General features: G+C 51.7%; 1 protein-coding gene across 1 annotated transcript in view; it reads left to right on the top strand.

Annotated features, from left to right (window-relative positions):
- The first annotated feature begins 5,665 nt into the window (after positions 1 to 5,665).
- CLEC19A (C-type lectin domain containing 19A) overlaps positions 5,666 to 24,294 on the top strand; it is a 52,493-nt gene continuing 33,864 nt past the window's right edge. Inside the window, exons 1-2 of the mRNA XM_075319127.1 lie at positions 5,666 to 5,807; positions 22,953 to 23,118. Of these exons, the coding sequence (XP_075175242.1) occupies positions 5,699 to 5,807; positions 22,953 to 23,118 (275 nt within the window). The 5' untranslated portion in view covers positions 5,666 to 5,698. The remainder of the gene's footprint in view (positions 5,808 to 22,952; positions 23,119 to 24,294) is intronic.

Genomic DNA, 24,294 nt, shown 5'->3' with positions numbered 1-24,294 from the left:
ACGTAGCGGACTACGGTGGTGACTTAACAGCCATGTGCGGCAATGATGCAAACATGGCAGCGTGCCTTCGTCAGGAAAATGTGACACACGTGACTTGTATGGCTCACGTGTTTAATCTGATTCTCCAGCAATTTTTAAAACAACATCCTGGCCTACATGGCCTTGTGCAGCGGGCACGCTGCTATGTGCTCACTTCCATCGTTCGCACCCAGCAGCTCAACAACTTTCATCGCTCCGGAAGTCTTAAGGTCTGGCGGTTAAACATCTGAAATGCGATGTTCCGACACGCAGGAATTTGAATCTGCACATGTTGCAGCGTCTGTGGCAGCACCGCAGAGCCCAGCTGAAATACGTTATGATGTATACCCTAGGCTAACTTGATCCAGAGGTGATGCAGATCACGCTGCTGGAGTGGTGTCAGATCAAGGACATATGCACCGTTCTACACAGTTTACAAATGTCGACGCAGATGTTTAACACTGGCAATGACATTCTCAGCGTGACAATTTTGATCATCTACATGATGGAGCACACTGTAAGCATTATTCGGAGTCAGGTGTTGGTCCAAGAGGAAGCGAGAAAGTACAGGAGGAGTCATATGCGATGCGGAAGGGATAACAAGATCTACAAGGTCCAGACAGTCAGCGGCACCTAGGCGGCAGTCATGGTACGGTGGGTGAGAGGGATTATCAAGGGCGCATAGTACCAGCAAAACAGTTGAGGAAGGTGCAGGAGCCCATGAAGAAATGGAGGACGAACTGGCGATGGGCATGGAAGACTCAGCAGATGAGTGAGAGCTTGCTCACATTTTGGTTGTGCGAGGTTGTGGGGAGAGGGCAGAGGAAGGAGGCACGATTCTCACCTCTCCGCCACCAACACACCAAGGACTTGGTCCTCCTGGATGCTCAAGACACATAAGCGCCTACTTGCTGCACTACCTACAACATGACCCTCGGATTGTACGAATTCCAAGTCATGCTGACTACTGGGTTGCCACACTCTTAGATCCCCAGTACAACACAAAATTTTGCGAAATAACTCCTGCCATAGAAAGGGACGCACGTATGCAGGAGTATCAGCAGAAGGTGGTACGCAATCTTACATCTGCTTTTCCACTAAACACCAGTGCTGCACAGAGTGAATCTCAACGCTTTTTCATCAATAGGAGGAAATGGACTTTTACTTGTCCACATCTGAGGGACCGAGGGCTGGCTGCTGTGCTGAGACGGCATTGAGTACGGTGTCCCTGCAGAGTTGCACTTTTGGTCAACACAGGGGCCATTGGTTACGCTGTCCGTGTGCGTATGGGACACACCTGTGGACAGCAGGCGCATCAGCAGCAGCAGGCCTGTTAATGTCACTGGGCTGCACAAGCAGGAATTGTAGGACAGGAGCTGTTCTTAAACGTTCTGCGTTACCAACTGTGGTGGCGGCCTGCATCGATGACCTATCCCTGCCTACCTCTGGCCTAAAGCCGCAATGGGTTCAACACATGGAGGTGTGCTCCAGCCCCTTTTATAACCTGTGTCCGCCCCAAACCAGGGTGGACCACAATGCACCTCCTGGAGATAAAAGCAGAGTGACACGTCATGAGTGGCATAACTAGCGTCCTATTTTGAACCGCCACTTGAATGATGACCTCATGGCTGCCACAACCAAAACACCTCAACAGTCATCGTCTGACCAACAACAATGAGGTGACAAGTCATAGGGGCGGGCCTCTGCAAGCCTGTTGGGAGTGGCCTGGCCAAATTGTCAGGACACCTGATGCCCTGTGGTCTATATGGGCCCCCCACATCAGGGCAGGGCCAAAGAGTTCATTACCTGACCTAGCCTCTGATGCAGTAAGTGCCTGAGCATGCTCAGTAGCATGAAATACAGTTTCTGAAAAAAAGACTATCCGCTTCAGCATGCTGTCTAGGCACAACACAGGACTTAGACCCGGCACGGAGTGCAAGTACCTGTGCAAAGAGGCTTTTCTCAGTCAGTGTGAAGCCCCACAGGTGTTATGTTGGTGCATTACCTTCAGGGACTCCACGTGGAGGAAGAGTCTGGTCACACTTAGGTTGCTTCTTTATATGTATTTTCGTGACGCCACTCTCGGTATTGCGGTAAGTGGGGACCACCACTGCAGTGTAAGGGGACACCTGGGACTGATGTTGGGTGCAGTTAGTTTTAGTGGTCTCCCGAGAGTGAGTCAAGCCCCAGGGCCCTCTGTAAGTGTGTTGAGCCGCAGGTCGCAGAATGACTCAGGCACAGTCCAAACGAGCATGCACTGTAGCCCAAAATTAAGACTTTGCCTCAGGAATGACACAGTCAGGCAGAGCATACTCAGTTGGCGAAACACTGGAGTTAGGCTGCGGCTGGGGTAAATCGGCACACAGGAAGAAGCAACTGCGGAAACACTTCGTTCAATTGTGAGGGGAGTCATTTTGGAGTTTGGTGAGGAGTACCGTAACGCCAGTGAGCAGCATCCTGTGCCACAGACCAACATTCTTCCGGTGCTGTCTATACTGTTAACCATGATAGGAGCGTAAAGTCTGTATTTATGGCAACTGGACATCACAGTACCCGGGTACGGTAGGCTGTGCCCAGACAGTAATGCGTGCACGCAACACTTTGTTTTATTATGAAAACACATATCTGTTCTGGGTAGGACGACTATATAGATAATAAGACTTTCTGCCTCTGCACTGTCAAATTGTCACGTACAGTTAAAATCACAGAGGGACAGCGACACATGTTTGCATTGAATGTTGCTTTTCAAGATTTCCATAACTGTGTTGCAGAGCTGTGTGGTTTGCATTCACACTGTTATCATCTGCCTTATCTGTGAGGCTTCAGCTAACAAGGGTATTCAGGGTGGGTGATGTGTTTTGTCTATGTTTAGGTAGATAACTTGTAAGCTCTTGTGATGCGCCACTAGTAAGTTGTCTTCGCACACACACACACACGCACAAACACACAATTACTGCTGCTACGCAGAGGGCTTACCAAGCAGTAGGCAACTGAATAGATTGTTCTATTATTTCAATTTAATGCATGGTTCTTATTGTTTGTTTTGGGAAAGTGAAACAATCATTTATGAACCCAACTGCATACAGTGCTTTTCCTGTTGCCTGGTTTTGCTGCATACTGTGGATCCCACCAAATACAAGACTTAAAATGAAGCATAAGTCGCAAAGGCAATTTCACTGTGCTACAATGCAGCCTAGCGTGCCTGTGCAACCACCGCCTGCCCCATCACGTGCATCTGCATGCTGTTCATCCTCTGTGACTATGGGGACAGCAGTCACACATGCTTTTTCACACTGAACTTCCACCCCGTTACCCGTAAGCGGGAGTGTGATTGGCAGGTCATCACTTGTTTTTTAAGTGCAAACAGATGGTATTGTTGAGCTGTCAGACATCGAGAAAACCAACATTGGATGAAGGAAACATTATATCCGCGCCTGCACCTTCGTCACAGATTGGCTGGACTACCTGCAGTTAATTATTGCGTTCCACAAATGGAAAGGAGTGTAGAATGCACATGTGTTGTACCTTGCTTGGCAGCAAAGGAACAATAAGTTAATATTCCAGACAATTTTAGGATGGCAGAAAAAGTGTCAGCTCTTTGGGCAAATTAAATAGCGTGGCAAAAGTGGGCAGGTGGGTACAGTGGCCGTGTTCTGTGTGTGCCAGGACAGTAAAGGAAGCCTCACTTTCTATCCCTCCTAATGATCAAATGCAGCAAGGAATTCCCTGAGTTTGCTATTAAAATAGCGTAGCTAATTGAGCAGGAAGGTGTCATGCAGAGGTGCTGGAAATAGCTTGGCACCAGTGGGGCACAAATGGAGTACAACAGCCACTTTCTGGATGCCACTAACTGGCAGCATTTTTTGCTATTATTATAGCTTATTAAAAACAAAGCTTGAGTGTGCAATGCAGAGGTACTGGAAATAGCTTGGCACCAGTGGGGCACAAATGGAGTACAACAGCCACTTTTAAGATGCCACTAAGTTTCCTCAGTGTTTGCTATTATAATGGCTTAGTAACAATGAGTTTGAGTGTGCAATGCAGAGGTGCAGCAAATTGCTTTGCACCAGTGGGACACTAATGAAGTCCAACAGCCACTTTTAGGATGGCACTAACTGGCAGCACTCTGCAATTAAAATGGCTTTGCTAAAAAGGGCAGGAGGGTACAGTGGCAGGGTTGTGGGTCAGTGTAGAGGAAAGGAAGCCTCACTTTCTATCCCTCCTAATGGGGAAATGCAGCGAGGAAGTCCCTGAGCTTAGCCACACAGACGCTCTTATCTGTAGCTGTTAAAATCTCTTTCCACTGACCTGACTGTCACCTATGGCTCTGAGCCTGCTGTTATTAGCCCTTACAAGGGCTAATAGAAACTTCTATCCCTATTCTGTATAGCGCTGTGTGTAGAGCGTACACAGTAGTATCGGAGACAGGAGCTGCACCTGCGGTGACTGACACCCAGACGCAGAAGGCAGATAATGGCGTCCAGACGGGCAGATACCCGTTTTTATAATGCAGGGACATGTGACATGGACATCCTATCACACATGCCGTAGCTTCTCTGGCTAAAAGTCCACTTAGCTGTGTGTGTGTCTGGGATTGGCTGACATGCTGGCCCGCCCCACTACACATGCGCTTAGGGAGGGAAGGAAGAACAGAAAAAAAAAATGGCGATCGTCATTATCCCAGCAGCAGTGATCTGAACGCGCAGTCCCCACACACTACACGCTGAAATTTCATAACAGTGTGAGTCACAGAGTGACTTACACTATTACAGCGAAAAGCCAGCTAGTAATTAGCTTGGCTTTTTGCTGCTAGAACCGTTCTCGAACGTAACTAGAACTATCGAGCTTTAGCAAAAAGCTCGAGTTCTAGTTTGATCTAGAACAGCCCCCAAAATCACTCGAACCGCAAACTGGAGAACCACGAACCGCGCTCAACTCTACTGGTATTTCCAGTATTAGATCAGATAGGCAGGGTGGACAGCAGTGTGAGCAGCCTCTTCTTATCTCAGCATACCTGGTGTATCCAGTATTAGATCAGATAGACAAGGAGGACAACACTGTGAGTAGCCTCTTCTTATCTTAGCACCACAGGTATAGTATATCCAGTATAAGATAAGATAGACCGGGTAGACAGCAGTGTGAGCAGCGCCTTATTATCTCAGCACCACTGGTATAGCCAGTATTAGATCAGATAGACAAAGTGGACAGCAGTGTGAGCAGCATCTTCTTACCTCTGCAAAATAAAGAATACTGAAAATATTTTAATTTACACTTAACAAAGCTCAGTACAAAAGCTACCAAATGTAGGTACAGCAAATAAATACCACAGATTCTTTTAATTTCATCCTTAGGCTAGCAAATTTTTCATGCAAGTCACTGTGGGGTGTGCACCAATTTAAAACTTCAGTGATTGTGTTACATTGAAATTCCTCTTCACAAATGGCTTAGGTCAAAGGGTCATTTCTTCTAAACTAAAGCATGGACCCAGTGGAGATGTGATATTTTACTGTTCAGGAGCTGGAGAAGTGTCTGCAGCCTATCGCACAAGTGGTTGACAGTTCCTAGGGGTGTGTTCTGCATGAGGACTACATCTGCTGTAGGAAACTTCACACAGCAAAGACTTCCAAGTCTGACTGCAGAACTTCTTGACATCTCACTGAAGCCGTCTTAAAACCTGAAAATGAGACACTGTCTGGCTGCTTCCTTACAATGGGACATGTTCTCAAATCTTGTATTAATTATATTAACAGCGCACGCTTTCCCCCAGACGGAGATGAAACTTAGTCAAGGTGAGTGCACTTCATTTTTATTTTTCAGGACACTAAATATTACGGTTATATTGTACGATTGCGTCACGTATCATGAATATGGATGTGGTGCATTTGATTTAAGAGGTTGCGCCATTGTGACCTTTACGTTTATTTTATTTTTGTTTAATGCAAATTACTCCTATATATGGGAAGATGTTATTAGGATATTTCCAATCTTCTCCAAAAAGCTGCAAACATTAGTTATATCGGTATAAATCGTTAGTTCCAAAAAATCAAGTGATCCCCATACATAGGATAGAGAATAACTTACTGACCGCTGGGGTGCTGACTGTTGAGACCACCGGCAATCTCATTGTCTATGGACTGCCAGAAAAGATACTCATGGAACCCTGTTTTCGTGATTGCTGGGGGTCCCAGAAATCGGAATCAAAGTAATTAGCAAGTTATCCCCATTTTTCGGTAATTTTTTCTGGCACTTGTGTAACTTCTTTAAAGTTGGAACTGAGTAGAAAAGTTTCAGTGTCTTTATTCTTGCCCCCTCTAAATCACTATCATTTGTTTCACTATCTATATGCAATTAAGACATAACAGAGAAAGGAGGAAACACTGGCACCATTCAGCGAGCTAGCCGCTCAATCTTCCTATTTCAGGTTTATACACGCATTATGTAGCTTGTAAAATTCCTTGCATTCTTGCCACGGTGCTCTTTCCAAAAGACAACAATCCATACAGTCCATGTGAAAAGAGACGGAAGGCACTCACCAAATATGCGGTAAAAAAAAGCTGTTTTATTCGACCATCAGGTCAGGGGGAAAGGCATGAGGGAGGTGGGAACACACAATCCGTCGGACGACGGACGTTTCGCGTCTTTACAACTGACGCTTCCACGAGTCCATGGACTCGTGGAAGCGTCGGTTGTAAAGACGCGAAACGGCCGTCGTCCAACGAATTGTGTGTTCCCACCTCCCTCACTCGTGGAAGCATCAGTTGTCGCTTCAAGCGACAGGAGGGCCATATTCTTTTATGTCAACTGTTTGTTATTTGTGATAAATTATCACATTTTAGTGGAATTATTAAAAGTTAAATTTTAAAGATTTTTTTTCCGGAGTAAGTGAAAAATTTGCTACTTATCATTTGATAAATTGTATCTATACCCAGTGGCTATTTATTTTTTTTTATTTTTTTTGTACGCCTCATTACATTTTCGGTAAAAAGTAGAATGATGTACTTTACTAAAAAGTTCTATCTTGGTCTCATCTGTCCACAAGACGCTTTCCCAGAAGGATTTTGACTTACTTGTATACATTTTGGCAAACTACAGTCTAGCTTTTTTATGTCTCTGTGTCAACAGTGGGGTCCTCCTGGGTCTCCCGCCATAGTGTTTCATTTCTTTCATATGTTGATGGATAGATTGTGCTGACGCTGATGCACCCTGAAGGACAGCTTGGATTTCTTTAGAACTTGATTGAGGCTTATCCACCATCCAAACTCTCCTGCATTGTAAACTTCTTGATTATGTCGCAACGCGGACAAAGAAACATCAAGATTTCTGGAGATGGACTTGTAACCTTGAGAGTGTTGATATTTTTCAACAATTTTGGTTCTTAATTCCTCACACAGTTTTCTTCTCTTCTTTCGATTTTCCATGCTTAGTGTGGCACACACAGACACACAATGCAAAGATTGAGTCAACGTCTCCACTTTTTATCCATCCCGCCTACTTTGTCTGAATTGGGCGAAATTTGTAGATCCAATCCACTCCATATTGAGCATGCTCTGAGCGTGCATATCAGTACTTTCCAAGTACAACAACAACTGCACAAGCTCTATAACCACTAGAGTTTAGACGTGTTGAGAAGTTTTGCTAGGATATTTGCTGGCAAAGATTTGAGGATTTGGGTCTTTCCCAAATTTGTCACCATTTCAATAAGGAATATTGGCAGGGGTGGAGATGACATGATGTCATGTTTCCTCAATCTCGCTGTCACCTATTTATAATGCCTGTGAAATAAACCTAGGGGAGGAAACAAGTCTTCTTGACCTACTTTGCTCAACGCTCCTAAGCCAAGTACTTCCGATTGGCTCAAGACCCCCTAAGCTATAAACATTCACTGCATTGTATGAGGACGGTGCGAATGCCCCCAACAGATATGGCATATAATTGTTGGGGTATATATTCTTGATATACGGTAATTTGAAACTTTAAATTGATATTCCACAGCACTTTAGACTTCTTGATCACTAATGACTTCCTATCAGTATATCTATAGAGAATAATTCGGAGTATCAGATGGAAACCCACCAAACATGGGGAGAACATACAAACGCCTTGTAGATATCCTTGGTGAGCCCTGTGCTGCTCCATCACTATCAGAAAATTATAGCAAATTCACATACCCTTCTACCCTGGCAGGAGAAGATGTCAGGGGGGCAGTGGTAGTGAGGGACATTCCGCAGACGCCTGAGACTGCACGGTGTAGACCCAAATCCAGGACTGTCCACTGTATCCAGGTTGGTTGGTACTATATCTGAGAGGATTGATGCACGGGTTTCTGGTCCAGGCCAGTGGTGTTCGGCGGCTGGATGGGAGGCTGCAAATGTCTTACCTTCCGGCGTCCCCAACCTGGCTTTTGACTATCCAGGGCTGGTGCAACATCATCTGTGCGTCCTGCTCATCTTTTGCTGGGACCTATGGATTTATTTTTTGTTGCTTCATTCATAGTCGTAGCAGCCAGAATGTACTCATTTATGTGTAATTTTCACTGTATCACATTTTGCTTTTTTCTATTACAAAATAAATAAATGAATGAAACAGTAGGGCCCTCAAAACTTTAGTATTAAAGGGAACCTGTCAGGTGCAATATGCACCCAGAAGCACGAGCAGTTCTGAGTGTATATTGCTACTCCCTGCCTAACTGTCCCTGTATCTAGTAGCATAGATAAAGAGATCTTTAGAAGAAGTATTTCTAAAGATCCTTTATGATATGCTAATGAGCACAGGGACTAGTCGCAAAGGCATTATTTCCCTCGACTAGTCTGCCCTCTTAGCATGGTAGTACACCCTCATAGGTTTGCTAACATGCTATTAACGGAAACCTGTCACCAGATTTGGTGACTGTAAGCTGCGGCCACCACCAGTGGCCGCTGTGTAGAACGTAAAAATGACTTTATAATACTTACCTAAACGGTTGGTACGGTGAAGACTGGTCAAATGGGTGGCTCCGTTCTCCAGGTGCGGCGCCTTCTCTTTTGGCCATCTTTGTCCTCCTTCTTCTGAAGCCAGAGTCTCAGGGCAGATTAAAGAATTTTAGTGCACCTGCGCAGGACCTCAGTGTCGGCTAGTATGGATGACATGTCATGTCATGCACCCAGGCTTCAGAAGAAGGAGGACAAAGATGGCCGAAAGAGGAAGCGCCGCACCCGGAGAACAGAGCCAACCATTTCACCACTATGCAAAAAAAGACAGTTTGCACTCTGATAATGCTAAAGTATGGAAACCATGAATGTGTGAACATGGACCTGCATTACCGCTAAGGAAAATCTAAGAATAATGAGATATTTAGCATATATATATTGTAAGTACCCAGTTACGAGATATGCCGTGAAGGGGCAACTGGGCAGTTATACAAATGGCCATTTTTATATGCTAAATATCTCATTTTTCTTAGATTTTCCTTAGCAGTAATGCAGGTCCATGTTCACACATTCATGGTCTCCATATTTTAGCATTATCAGAGTGCAAACTGTCTTTTTTTGTATTTTATGTCATGTTCAGTTATGCACCTGTTCACACCTCAGTTTGGTGAGTGCCGTCAGTCTTTTTGTCTATATTAAGAGGGTCATACCTTCTGACTGTGCACCCCTCCCCCACTTGCCACAAAAAATATTATCCTATATAGCAGGTAAATACTTGCCCATACACAGGAGGTTTTTAACCCAGAGAGAGGCTTCAGCATAGTGTAGGTACCCAGTTACGAGATATGCCATAAAGGGGAAACTGGGCAGATATACAAATGGCCATTTATATATGCTAAATATCTTATTTGTCTTAAATTTTCCTGAGCAGTAATGCAGGTCCATATTCACACATTCATGGTTTCCATACTTTTGCATTATCAGAGTGCAAACTGTCTTTTTTGTATTCTATGTTATGTTCAGTTATGCACCTGTTCACACGTCAGTTTGGAGAGTGCTGTCAGTCTTTTTGTTTATTTCACCACTATGCACCGCCCCGCCCCTTAGTTTACTATTATAAAGTGATTTTTACATTCTACACAGCGGCCTGGACTCTTCTATATAGTATGTTAGAATGCTGTATATAGGAGTCCACTGATCGTGGCCGCAGCTTACAGACCCCAAATCTGGTGACAGGTTCCCTTTAAATGCCCATTGCCCATTGCCCAGCATCATCAATGGTGATGTGTCGCGGGCGGGAAAGGACGCCGCTGCGCTGCGCTCGCTAACGCTCGGTCCAGCGCTGCTGCGATGGCTGCTCGGTGGCTCGAGCGGTGGGCCGGATCCGGAGACTCGAGTGGCGCTCCTTGCCTGTGAGTGAAAGGGGATAGTTTGGTTTGGGGGTTTGGTCCGTGACGCCACCCACGGGTTGTGGTGAAGTTCGGCACCACCGCTGCTGGTGACGGGGATCCCGGGAGCGATGGCAGGGAGCAGCTGGGATGTTGTTTCCCCCCTCCGTGGGTAGGGGTTGGTGGTCCCGGGGCCCGGTGAGGTGATGGGGAGGCAGGGTTGGCAAGGTACAGGGTCGCCTGGACTGCGCAGCGCGGTCTTGGGTGGCACGGTTGTACTCACTCAGCCACAAATGTACACAAAGTCTCTGGTAAACCAAACGGCTGGATGGACGGGTCCCGCAGCCGGCTGCTGTGACTTCTCCCGGACGGTTGGTGGTGGCTGCCTTTCCCTGCACCTTTGTGTATGTTCGGTCCCGATGGATTCCCACCGGTAACCCGCTCCCCAGCGTGTATATGTGCTGGAGGAGCCCTTTTGCCCGCAGGCTCTGGCCCTTGGAACTCTAGCTGTGGCGGTAGCTGTATTTCCTTTTGCTGGTCGGACGGTTGCCTTCAATCGGGTCTTGGCTGTTAGGAAACCCCTGGGGTTCCGGTCACTGACGGATTTGACCTCTAATGGCGGCTCCAAGCCTGGTCGGGGTCCGCAGGCCCTGCCTGTGTGTGCTGGCTTCACTTCGCTCCCCGGTTCGGTACCGGCGGGCCACCGCCCGTCCCCGGTCCTACGGTTCCGTGTTGATCTGCCTCTCCTGCAGACGGCCACCACCGTCTGCCAACCTTGCTCTTAGTGCCTGGGCCACACACCCGGACACGGTCAGTTTGCTCCTCACTTCACTCCTCTCTCTTCCACTTCCCTAACTGATCTCCTCCCAACTCTAACTGACTTCCTTTTCCCGCCTCCAGGGCTGTGAACTCCTCAGTGGGTGGGGCCAACCGCCTGGCTCCACCCCACCTGGTGTGGACATCAGCCCCTGGAGGGAGGCAACAAGGATTTTGTGTCTGGCTGATGTGCCTGTCTTGGGGTGGGGGTGTATGTTGTAGTACATGTGACGACCTGGCTAGTCCAGGGCGCTACATTCCCCCTTGGTTAAATGCAGACCGTCCGCGGGCTGCCCGTCCATCACCGGTTTTATTTTTCTTTTTAACTGCAAAAATATAAAAACATCAACAGTTTATGCATTTTAAATCTTCCCTTACGGGAGGCAGGTCACTTGAACGTTACAAACCACATAAATTTACATTTTTAATAACAACGGACGGACGGCTTCCGCTCTCCCGCCCAAGCAACCTAGCCCTGATGCTGCCCCTAAGAAGTGGGCAGCACCCCTTGACCCCAGTCCAGATCGAAGCTGCCCGAGCGGGAACGGGTACGGTGTCTCGCACCCGGCTGTCATTTCAGGGGACCCCACGTCCATGGGGGACCCCTGACCCCCAGAGGATGGCCACCGGTCCTGGTGGTGGCCGGGCCCCAGCCTCCTCTGCTGCAGGCCCTTCCTCCAATCTGCCTCTCCGGAGGCGGCAACGGAAAACATGCTCCAACTTATTTACAATCCCACTAGTTCGTGGGTGTCCTGCAAGTTCTCAGGCATGTCCATGAAGAGTTCCTCATGCCAACGGTACAAAAAGTCCCTGCAGGGACAACTTGCCGGCAACGGCCGGATCAATCACGGTGTCGATCAGGTTATTTTCTCGGTTGATTCATTCATTTACTCATTTACTTAACAGGTTACGGTACTGGTGGTCCCAACGGGGACAACGGTGCAACGGAGGGACCGCTGCCTTACTTCAAGTCCACACCACAGGCCAGAGGAGGGGACTGGTCCGGCTCTTGGGCCTCCTCTCAGCTTGGCATCAAGGGCGAACCAGCCCCTCTCTCCACAGTGCCGCATGTATGTCACTAGATCGCCTGGGAGCAAGTTACGGCCCGGGTGGCCCTCTGGTAGGTGGGCATTGACATCCCGGCGGGCCACAAATACCTCGGCTTCCAGGCCCGGCTCGAAAATAAATCCATACCCCCGGCGGGGGTCGAATCTTCGCACCTGACCCTCGTATATCGGGCCCCATACCCGAAAGGTGGCTCTGCGGAGGTTCTCCTTTTCCTGAATCGTGCGGGCTATCAGCTCAGCCTCCCGCTTCTCCCTCTCCGCAATTTCCCGCCACAGCTGGCTCGGCTCCCTGTCCCAGTAAGGGGCGTCTGCCTGCCCCTGCGTGCGGGTCGGACCCCGCACGGCCTCCTTCACACTGCCCACTACGGGCGTCCTCTGTGGAAGGTCCTGCGGTATCATGGCCTGGGGTGCTGCCTCACAGCGACGACCCGGCGCAGCCTCAGCCGAGGCGTGGGGTATGGGTACAGGGGTCCTCACCCGCTGAGCCTCCTCCTCCTGAACGGAACGGAGCACCGGAGCCAGAACGGTACTGGCTGTGGTCACTTTCGGTGCCGCCGGTATTTTTTCGCAGGCTGACGCTGCCTTCGGGAGCTTCCACGGAAGCGGTGCGGGTCGTCTGCGGACCTCTTCTGCAGGCTGGTCCACCCGGGCGGACAGGCAGGGTTCCGCTACCGGTTGTAGGGGTAGCGGGCCTAGTGGCGGGGCGGCAGCAGCCAACACGGGCAGCGGAGGAGGCAGCAGGGTGAGCGGGCACAGACCGGGCCCCTCAGCCGCAGTGACCGATCCTGTAGGGACACAGGGGCGTGGGTCGCTTACCCGCTCCTCCAAGTCTTCCTCCACCTCGCGTCTCCGTATGGCCGCCACCACATCCGCCATGTCGGCCTCCCACTCCTCCAGGCGGAGCTGCACTTGTACTTGCAGACGGCTGCTCAGACGGGCGGTCCGGATCTCTACCCACGCTGCGGTGCCGGGCGTGGGCTCGGGGACTGCGGGGCTACCGGACGGACGGTGCATGCTGGCAGCGGTATCTTCCAGGAACCAAATGGTGGCAGAGTCCTGGCGTCCCTGCTTTTATGGCCTCGGCTTACATGTGGCCGGACGCCATCCGTCCCCCCTTGGTCTTTTCTCAGCACCTCCTCTTCAGGGGCGGGGCTTCGGCTTTCGCGCCTCCACTGCTCGAGAAGACGCTCGAGCGGGAAAATCTTCGCGCCCAAGATGGCGGACTCTGAAATTTTTCGGCCGGACACCGCCGGCGGGGCACAAGGCGCACTTCTACCAGCCGGCAGAACGGTAAGATCCTGTTCGTGACGCCAAGTTGTCGCAGGCGGGGAAGGATGCCGCTGCGCTGTGCTCGCTAATGCTCGGGTCCGGCGCTGCTGCGATGGCTGCTCGGTGGCTCGAGCGGTGGGCCGGATCCGGAGACTCGAGCGGCGCTCCTCGCCCGTGAGTGAAAGGGGGTAGTTTGGTTTGGGGGTTTGGTCCGTGACGCCACCCATGGGTTGTGGTGAAGTTCGGCACCACCGCTGCTGGTGACGGGGATCCCGGGAGCGATGGGAGGGAGCAGCTGGGATGTTGTTTCCCCCCTCCGTGGGTAGGGGTTGGTGGTCCCGGGGCCCGGTGAGGTGACGGGGAGGCAGGGTTGGCAAGGTGCAAGGTCGCCTGGACTGCGCAGCGTGGTACCGGGTGGCACGGTTGTACTCACTCAGCCACAAATGTACGCAAAGTCTCTGGTAAACCAAACGGCTGGATGGACGGGTCCCGCAGCCGGCTGCTGTGACTTCTCCCGGACGGTTGGTGGTGGCTGCCTTTCCCTGCACCTTTGTGTATGTTCGGTCCCGATGGATTCCCACCGGTAACCCGCTCCCCAGCGTGTATATGTGCTGGAGGAGCCCTTTTGCCCGCAGGCTCTGGCCCTTGGAACTCTAGCTGTGGCGGTAGCTGTATTTCCTTTTGCTGGTTGGACGGTTGCCTTCAATCGGGTCTTGGCTGTTAGGAAACCCCTGGGGTTCCGGTCACTGACGGATTTGACCTCTAATGGCAGCTCCAAGCCTGGTCGGGGTCCGCAGGCCCTGCCTGTGTGTGCTGGCTTCACTTCGCTCCCCGGTTCGGTACCGGCGGGCCACCGCCCGTCCCCGATCCTACGGTTCCGCGTTGATCTGCCTCTCCTGCAGACGGCCACCACCGTCTTGCCAACCTTGCTCTTAGTGCCTGGGCCACACACCCGGACACGGTCAGTTTGCTCCTCACTTCACTCCTCTCTCTTCCACTTCCCTAACTGATCTCCTCCCAACTCTAACTGACTTCCTTTTCCCGCCTCCAGGACTGTGAACTCCTCAGTGGGTGGGGCCAACCACCTGGCTCCACCCCACCTGGTGTGGACATCAGCCCCTGGAGGGAGGCAACAAGGATTTTGTGTCTGGCTGATGTGCCTGTCTCGGGGTGGGGGTGTATGTTGTAGTACCTGTGACGACCTGGCTAGTCCAGGGCGCCACAGATGCGCGTAACTTTGTCTGTTGTCACCTGAGATGCACTTCCGGTCATGCACACTATGAATCCAGGTGTATGCGTCCCGGCTTCAGAGAGGTCTAGTGCGCATGACTGGAAGTGCTGGGACTACTTGACCAGCTGAGGGAGGATTCTCCGGTCATGATGTCTGTGTAACCAAACCCCCTTATCCTCTAAAATTAAACACACGGACTGCATGCGACTTGGTTCAAATGGCCACAGCAGCCTTTTTATTGCCTATTGTTTTACAGACTAGTACCTTAGGGACGCCGTCCAACGGGCGACCCAAAACAACCACATAACGGTAACAATAGACAATAACATTTACAATACCCCCCGGGGTAGGCCCAGTCCACTACTACTACTCCCCCTGTCCCCGGCCGCAACACACCGACCCAGAGACGAGGTGCCAATCACCCACGGATTGACCCCCACACTTTGGCAGAACCCCGTGCCTGCCACATCCCGGAAACCGAGAGCCACCATACCAAGACAATGACTCCCGGTCCAGCCACCAATCACTTCCAAACCTCTGGACCAGACCTACCCCCACCGCTACTGTGACAAAAGGTATCCCAACTACCCAAAAACATCTCCCACATGACAACACAAAGGGAGGGTGGGCGGGGATCGTTCAGCGTCCGGAAACAGAAGAGGAGGTAACTCCTTCCTCTCCCAGCTAACCCTTTCCCTGCTCCTCCTCTTCCTCCCCGGCTAAAACCATCCCCCAAAGCCATATTAGGCATATACCACTGTCCCTATTAACCCATCACTCCCTACCTCCCCCTTGGTCATGTCGCCCCTCCCCCCAAGTGGGTCCGTGGCTTTCTTGACCAGCTGAGGGAGGATTCTCCGGTCATGATGTCTGTGTAACCAAACCCCCTTATCCTCTAAAATTAAACACACGGACTGCATGCGACTTGGTTCAAATGGCCACAGCAGCCTTTTTATTGCCTATTGTTTTACAGACTAGTACCTTAGGGACGCCGTCCAACGGGCGACCCAAAACAACCACATAACGGTAACAATAGACAATAACATTTACAATACCCCCCGGGGTAGGCCCAGTCCACTACTACTACTCCCCCTATCCCCGGCCGCAACACACCGACCCAGAGACGAGGTGCCAATCACCCACGGATTGACCCCCACACTTTGGCAGAACCCCGTGCCTGCCACATCCCGGAAACCGAGAGCCACCATACCAAGACAATGACTCCCGGTCCAGCCACCAATCACTTCCAAACCTCTGGACCAGACCTACCCCCACCGCCACAGGACAGACCACGTGACACCTTACGTGGCCTGGACCCGCCACACACCAAAAGCACGCTCCACACCATCCTGCAGACCCAACGCCCATAAATCCAGACCGACCTCGTTGAGGTGCACACCATCACCCCTCCGAAATCGCCAATCAGCCGGCTCCAAATCCCTGTGCCGTACCACAATCCCACCATTCCTGGTCACAAACCTAGCCACTACCCTATTCACCTGGGCCCTGGCCTTATTAACCTTCTCCACCGACCGAGCCCCTCTCCATGCCAACCTGGTCACTATGTCAGACCATACGACCAGCAAACCAGGATACCGCTTCCACAACTGCAGTAAATCAATCTTTATGTCTCGGATCAAATCCCGCGACGCCCTGGCACCAAGATCATTACCCCCCACATGCAATACCAGCACATCCGGGGGCCGCTCAACTTTACAATGGAAACGAAATTCCGGGACCACCCTGCCCCACTCCATGCCCCGAACTCCGATCCATCGAACAGTCGCCTGCGCACGATCCAAACCCAGCTGTCGACCATTCGGGCGGACCTCCGCCCGACGGGCACCCCAAAATACGAAGGAGTGCCCCAAGATCCAGATCAGGCACTTCCCTATAACAAATAAAACAAAACGAAAATATCAAAACCAATAACAGCACAACCACCAACACATCAAAAAACACCCCTTTCCTCAAACCTTCCGCACGTAACCAAAGTCCCATGATGCTACAACAACTGCGGTCTCACATACCGCCGAAAACAAGAAGATTCCCATCTACCAATACGCTTTACCACCTCATCTCCAAGCCCCCAACGGGCTGCCTCCGTTGCTGCACCAATTCGGAATGAATGCGACCCGAATTCCTCCGGGCGCTCCCCCGCGTTACGTAGACTTAGCCGCAGCACCGCCACAAACTGAAACCTCGACAAAAACGACCCATTCAAATGCCGCAACAACGGGCCAGGTAAGCCTCCCCTCACGGCCATAAATCTCTCGACTAAACGCACAGGGCACAATTCCTCTCCTGGAACCGCATATAACACCACCAATCTACCACGGCCCAGCTGATCCATTTTTGACCGGCGAATCCGGCACTCCACCTGACTACTGCTCACTTGCACGTCCTCAAACATCAAACCACCACCCGTCACCCTGGACGGGCTCACCAGCTCGCCTATCCGGAACGCCCCATAAAAAGCGAGACCGAAAGCCGTTGTAAATAGAACCGTCTCGTACACAGACTCACAAATGCCGCTCAGGCCACCCACCATCCGTCTCAACAAACCAAACGATACAGGGCGCCTCTTGTCCCTCCCCCGTACGCCACGGCGAAAGCCCCGCAAAGCCTGACGAACCCGAAAATCCTGTGAAACATCACGCTCCCCTCTCATTTTTAACCAAAATGCCACTGCCGACACCCGATGTGCCACAGCCGATGCCGATCGCCCGGCTGAAAAATCCGTACTCACCAATGACAACAAAGCCACCAAGTAATCCACGCTTTCCCCACCAAACATCAGACGCAACAACTCCTCCCATTCAGCCCACACCTTAGCATACCGGCACCAAGTCACCTCGGTCACCGAGTTCCGAATCAAGTCTGAGATCACCGCCTCACCAGATGCCACAAATCCTCGGGGCACTCCACTCCAACTTCGTCCGCCCACGGCAACAGCGCCCGAAACCTGCTGAACTGAAAACGAGACAAAGCATCAGCCACCTCGTTGTCAACACCCGGAACGTGCCTTGCCACTACCTGCACATTCAACTGCAGACATCTCAACACTAAATGCCGCAAATACACCACCACCGGCTCCGACTTAGCAGACAAGTTGTTAATCGCGTGCACCACCGCCTGGTTATCACAATGAAAACACACTTTCCTTCCGGCAAAGTGCGACCCCCATAGCTCCACTGCCACTACAATGGGGAATAGCTCTAACAGAGCCAAATTCCTAACCAAGCCGCTCTCCCGCCACGCCTGTGGCCACTGCCCGACACACCAATGACCTCTGAAGACAGCCCCAAACCCGGCCGACCCCGCCGCATCCGTAAACAGCTGCAACGCCCCGTTAGACGCCACCCTCTCCATCACCAGCGTCCGGCCGTTGAAATGCTGCAAAAATTGATCCCATACTTCCAAATCGTCCCTGATCGCCTTTGTGATCCGCACAAAATGCGCCGGCAACCGTACCCCGGCCGTCGCCGTCGCCAAACGCCTCGCAAACACTCTCCCCATTGACACAATTCTGCAAGCAAAATTCAATTTTCCAAGCAAAGACTGCACCGCCTTAAGCCGCACCTTCTTCGCCGCTTTTACCCCTGACACTGCGGACCTCAAATCACGGACCTTCTCCGCCGGCAACCTGCATTCCATAGCAATGGTGTCAATTTCAATTCCCAGAAAACACATCACCGGCGCCGGGCCTTCCGTCTTATCCGGCGCCAAAGGAATCCCGAAACTGGCCGCAACTTTTTGCAACGCAAATAGCAAACCCGCACAAACCATCGAACCCGCCGGCCCGACACACAGGAAATCATCCAAGTAATGAATGATGGACGTAAGCCCGGACACGTCCCGAACCACCCACTCAACAAACGAACTAAATGCCTCAAAGTACGAACACGAAATGGAACAGCCCATTGGCAAACAACGATCAACATAATAACTGCCATCCCACCAGCAACCCAACAAATGCTGACTATCTGGATGAACCGGTAACAACCGAAACGCTGCTTCCACATCCGCCTTTGCCATCAATGCACCCCGCCCCGCCGCCCTAACCAGGTCCAACGCCTTATCGAACGACACATAATATACCGCCGACAACTCCGGCGCAATGCCATCATTCACCGATAACCCTTCCGGGTAAGACAAATGATGAATCAGCCGAAATTTATTCCGCTCCTTCTTTGGTACCACCCCCAACGGTGACACCACCAAATTCCCGCACGGCGGGGCGACATAAGGGCCGCCCATCCTGCCCAAAGCCACCTCCCTTTCCAGCTTCTCATCCACCACTTCCGGGTGATCCCGAGCGGAACGCAAATTACGATACGGCGGAACCGATGCATTAACAACCGACGGAATATGAAAACCATCCGAAAAACCAGAACTTAACAACGCCGCCGCCTCCTTGTCCGGATACCTATTTAAAAACGGAACCATCACTTCTACCTTCACCGGCGTCGTCCCTCTTACCAGCCCCATCACCAGCCTTTCCTTTTCCTTTTTTAAAACATTTGGACAAGCTATGTCCCCCCCCACATCCGGAGCATTCATGCTTAAAACGGCACGCCGCTCCAAACCTGCACTGCCCTTCATTGTACTGCCAACACAAACCTTTCTTGAAACTTGCCGGGGACCCGGCCCCCCCCGAACCCCCGGCGCCCCCCCGAAAGGGCTGAGCCGGTGCCGACATCAATCGCATCCATAAGGAAATATCCTTATGGTCCCAACGCATATCTGGCCGCAATGCCTTCCGCTGCCTAAATTGCTCGTCGTAGCGCAGCCACGCCAGTCCGCCATAAACTCGATAAGCCTCCCCTATCGCATCCATGTAGCCGAACAAAGCCGAACAATGCTCCGGCTCCTTCTCCCCGACCACGCTCGCCAAAATCGCAAATGCCTGTAGCCAGTTGGCAAAAGTCCGAGGAATAAGCCTATAACGGCGCTTTTCCTCCTCGTCCTTCTCCTTTTTGGAATCACTCGGCTTAACCCTATCCAAATTAAATTTCTCCAGGGGAAGCAGAGAAAATATCTCCACATATTCCCCTTTCCAAATTTTTTCCCGCACCTCCTTCTTTAAATGGGCCCCCAGCGGGCCCTCAAAACAAACATAAACTTCGCTTTTAGCCCTATCATCTAAGCGCACCACCTCATCCTCCTTCTCCTTTTCCTTCTCCTTTTCCTTCTCCTTTTCCTTCTCCTTTCCCCCCCCCGTCTCACTCCCCCCTTCGCCCCCCCCTCTACTCGCACCCGCTCCGTCACCCCCCGTCGCCGCCGAGGCCCCTAAACCGGCTGCACCCACCCACGCCGCCACCGGCGCCTGGGCCCCCTCCCCCCCCGCTCCCGAAGCCGCCGCCAGCCCCTGCAACAGCCCCAACAATTGACTCCACACTGCGAAACCAGCGGGCGCTGCCGTAGCCGCAGCCGCCCCCCCCCCCGAAGCCCCCCGCCAGCGCAGCCCCTGCCGCCTCCGCGGCCGTCTCACCCGACCGCCGCTCGGCGTCTCCCGAGACCGCCGCCTCGCTGTCCTCCGCCTGTCGTCCATCCGACTCCTCCGAACCGAAAGCCTCTTCCCCCTCCTCGCCGCTGGCCTCATCTTCCATCCGACATCCGGGGGGCGCCGCCGCAGCACCCCCCCCACCACGGCCGCCAGACAGGGCCGCCGCGTGGGCAGAGTCATCCCCGCTCCATCTCTTGCCCCGGGGTGACAACCCAGGAGACCGTCCTGTCCCCCGCGCCGGCACCCCGGGCCTCGACCTCTTGCGCCCGCCCCCCTGCCGACTGCAAGGGGCCTCTGGGCGCGGACGACCAGACGCCCGGCTCCGGATCTCAGCCGTCGTCGCCTCTGGCCCTCCTGGGCTATTGCAGGCCTCCATCCGCCGAGTCCTCCCGCTCCCACGGGAGACTGCCACATCCGGGGGCTGCACAGCGGTACTGAGTGACCCGGCGGTTGCCGCAGGGCTCCCGCCGTCACTCCTTCTCTCAGCCGCACCGGGGTCAGGCACCGCAGACCCCCCCCCGGCGCCGGACCTACCGCCACGTGCAGCCCCGCGGTCCCCCCGCCGACTGCAGGGGGATCTGCTGGCCTCTCTCCTGCGCCGAGCGCGCTCCCGGCCTGGAGCCGCTGCAGTCTCAGTAACTCCAGCCCGGAGGCCGGGACCGGAAGCAGGCCCCGTGCTGGCCACTCCCACCTCCCGACCGCCGCGGCTGGAACGAAGATTCCTCCCGCCGGCCTCTGCAGCAGCCAGACGCTGCTGCTGCGCTGCACTCTGCGGAGGGTCCCTGGAGGGGCTCTTACATCTCCTCCTCGCCCCCCCCGCGCCCGGGGAATACCTGCGGGGGGGCCGCGACTGGCGCCCGCCGCTGCTGGGGGGACGAGGGGCAAGCGCCGACGGGTTAACCCCGGCAGCCCTGATGTGGGTCTGCACTGCCAGGGGCCCGTGCGCTGCGACCGCTGCCTGAATCAGACGCTGGAGCTCCTGAAGATCTGCCATGGAGGTGCACGTGCAGATCGTTCAGCGTCCGGAAACAGAAGAGGAGGTAACTCCTTCCTCTCCCAGCTAACCCTTTCCCTGCTCCTCCTCTTCCTCCCCGGCTAAAACCATCCCCCAAAGCCATATTAGGCATATACCACTGTCCCTATTAACCCATCACTCCCTACCTCCCCCTTGGTCATGTCGCCCCTCCCCCCAAGTGGGTCCGTGGCTTTCTGATCATGTGCACTGACCCTAAACCCAGCATCTGAGGTGGTGACAATGGACACAGGAACACACGTCACCTCGATGACTCTGGGCATTGATTAACATGGTACTAATGAGTAATGGCACATCATGGCATCTCCAGACATCAGGCTAAATGATGATCTTTTCATCTGCTCCATCAGTTGGCTGGACAGACCTGAAGTTGAATTTTTTTTCCATGTTTTTTATAAAGCCGAACATAAACTTTAGGGCCAGTTCAACCATTAAACTTTAAACACCTCAATTTTATTCTATTAGGACTAGCTTGTAAAATGAATCACTACAGACGGCAATAAGAGTCACATCCATTCCTGTTACATCTATTTCACAATTAATCAGTGGTTAGCACTGTATGGTGGCTCAGGGTTTAGCACTGTATGGTAGCTCAGTGGTTAGCACTGTATGGTAGCTCAGTGGTTAGCACTGTATGGTAGCTCAGTGGTTAGCACTTTATGGTGGCTCAGGGGTTAGCACTGTATGGTGATTCAGTGATTTGCACTGTATGGTGGCTAAGTGTTTAGTGCTGTAAGGTGGCTCAGGGTTTAGTACTGTATAGTAGTAGCTCAGTGATTAGCACAGTAGCTCAGGGGTTATCACTTTACGGTGGCTCAGGGATTGGCACTGTATGGTAGTTCAGTGGTTTGCCCTGTATGGTGGCTCAGGGCTTAGCACTGTATAGTGGCTCAGTGTTTAGCATTGTATAGTGGCTCAGGGTTTAGCACTGTATGGTGGCTCACTGGTTAGCCCTTTATGCTGGCTCAGTGGTTAGCACTGTATGGTGGCTCAGTGGTTAGAACTGTATAGTGGCTCAGTGGTTTGCACTTTATGCTGGCTCAGTGGTTAGCATCGTATAGTGGCTCAGTGGTTATCACTGTATAGTGGCTCAGTGGTTAGCACTGTACAGTGGCTCAATGGTTAGCACTGTATGGTGGCTCAGTGGTTAGCACTGTATGGTAGCTCAATGGATAGCATTGTATGGTGGCTCAGTGGTTAGCACTGTATGGTGGCTCAGTGGTTAGCACTTTATGCTGTCTCATTGGTTAGCAGTGTATAGTGGCTCAGTGGTTAGCACTTTATGCTGGCTCAGTGGTTAGCACCGTATAGTGGCTCAGTGGTTAGCATTGTATAGTGGCTAAGTGGTTAGCACTGCATAGTGGCTCAGTGGTTAGCACTTTATGTTGGCTCAGTGGTTAGCACCGTATAATGGCTCAGTGTTTAGCATTGTATAGTGGCTCAGTGGTTAGCACTGTTGCTTAGCTCTGGTTTCTTCCCACACTCCAAATACTTAATGAGATAGGGAATTTAGATTGTGAGCCCCAATGGAGACAGTGATGATGATTTTTCTAAAGTGCTGTGGTATTATTGGTGCTATATAAGTAAAAAAAATGGACCAAAACCTTTTTAATATCAGTAAGAATTAAACTTTCAAATTTCATCAGCAAACTTGTATTGAAGCAGGCCCAGTAATAACGAGGCTGTTGATATATTGTCTCTCTGTTTTGCCGCAGCTTTCACGGACGTCACGCAGCCGTACTCCTGTCCTCTGTTTTGGACCGAGTTTAGCGGAAACTGCTACAGATTCTTCCCAATAAATAAGACGTGGGCAGAAGCAGACTTTTACTGTGCGGAGTTCTCACTCGGCAGGACGACTGCCAAATTAGTTTCTATCCACAGGTATTGTATACATCTACTTCACCGCGGGAGACGAAATATGAGGGACGTTTATTACCGTCCGCTTCCAACCGGCAAACAATGTGCATTATAAGAAGCCATCCGCCTTCCAAAGACATAGCGGGAATCAGGAGTCTACATTATGCAGTAGGGTTAGAGGAGCCGAATTTAAAGGAACATTCCAGAGAGACCGGATACAGTGTGTTATACCTAGTATATGGCCTGAGGGATGATTCAGCACATACAACTGTTTTTGTTGGGCTTTGACAGTCCCAGGAGGACTAGCTGTAGCATTCTGTATTGGATTTGCTCGGGGCGTTCTATTATAGGATATGTAGCCTTCAATCACAATCACTGAGTATATTAATATATCCTATATACAGTAAGAAACTTTGTAAATATATATACAGTAATACTTATTTTGTGCTGGTACCAAGTTATAGCCTGGTGGCGCATGGTAGTGCCCGCTCATCACTAGTTACGAGTACTGAGCATGGTAGCCAGGGCTGTATTTTGCCTTCATGCTGCCCTAGGCACTTTAAGTGGTCGCGCCCCTTAGTGACAACTTAAAACTTAGTTTTCGCACACGACATCTGTTTAAGGCAGATCTACTCTGTAAAACACTTTAAAAAGTATCAATGAGAAACGAAGGGCACTAACCCCCCCATGGGGATCACCACAGGCACATCAAAGCATAGCATGAGTATAAAATATTCCCACCACACCGTCCCCACTTATATACTGTGACTGTCACACTGCCCCTAATAAACGACACACTGCCCTCCCTTATAAATTATACCCACCACACCTTCCTCAATTATGAAATATGATCTGTACATTGTGAGGAGGGAGCAGCATGATGTGAGGACAATGTCCCATGCATACTGCCCCCTCCTCACAATGTCCCATGCATGCTGCCCCCTCCTCACAATGTCCCATGCATGCTACCCCCTCTCACAATGTCCCATGCATGCTGCCCCCTCCTCACAATGTCTCATGCATCCTTCCCCCTCCTCACAATGTCCCATGCATGCTGCCCCCTCCTCACAGTGTCCCATGCATGCTACCCCCTCTCACAATGTCCCATGCATGCTGCCCCCTCCTCACAATGTCCCATGCCTGCTGCCCCCTCCTCACAATGTCCCATGCATGCTTCCCCCTCCTCACAATGTCCCATGC

The sequence above is a fragment of the Anomaloglossus baeobatrachus genome, chromosome 7 (assembly GCF_048569485.1).
Source record: "Anomaloglossus baeobatrachus isolate aAnoBae1 chromosome 7, aAnoBae1.hap1, whole genome shotgun sequence".
In the NCBI taxonomy this organism is placed as follows: Eukaryota; Metazoa; Chordata; class Amphibia; order Anura; family Aromobatidae; genus Anomaloglossus; species Anomaloglossus baeobatrachus.
Note: the sequence above shows the minus strand (reverse complement) of the source record. Positions and strands in the feature narration are given on the sequence as shown.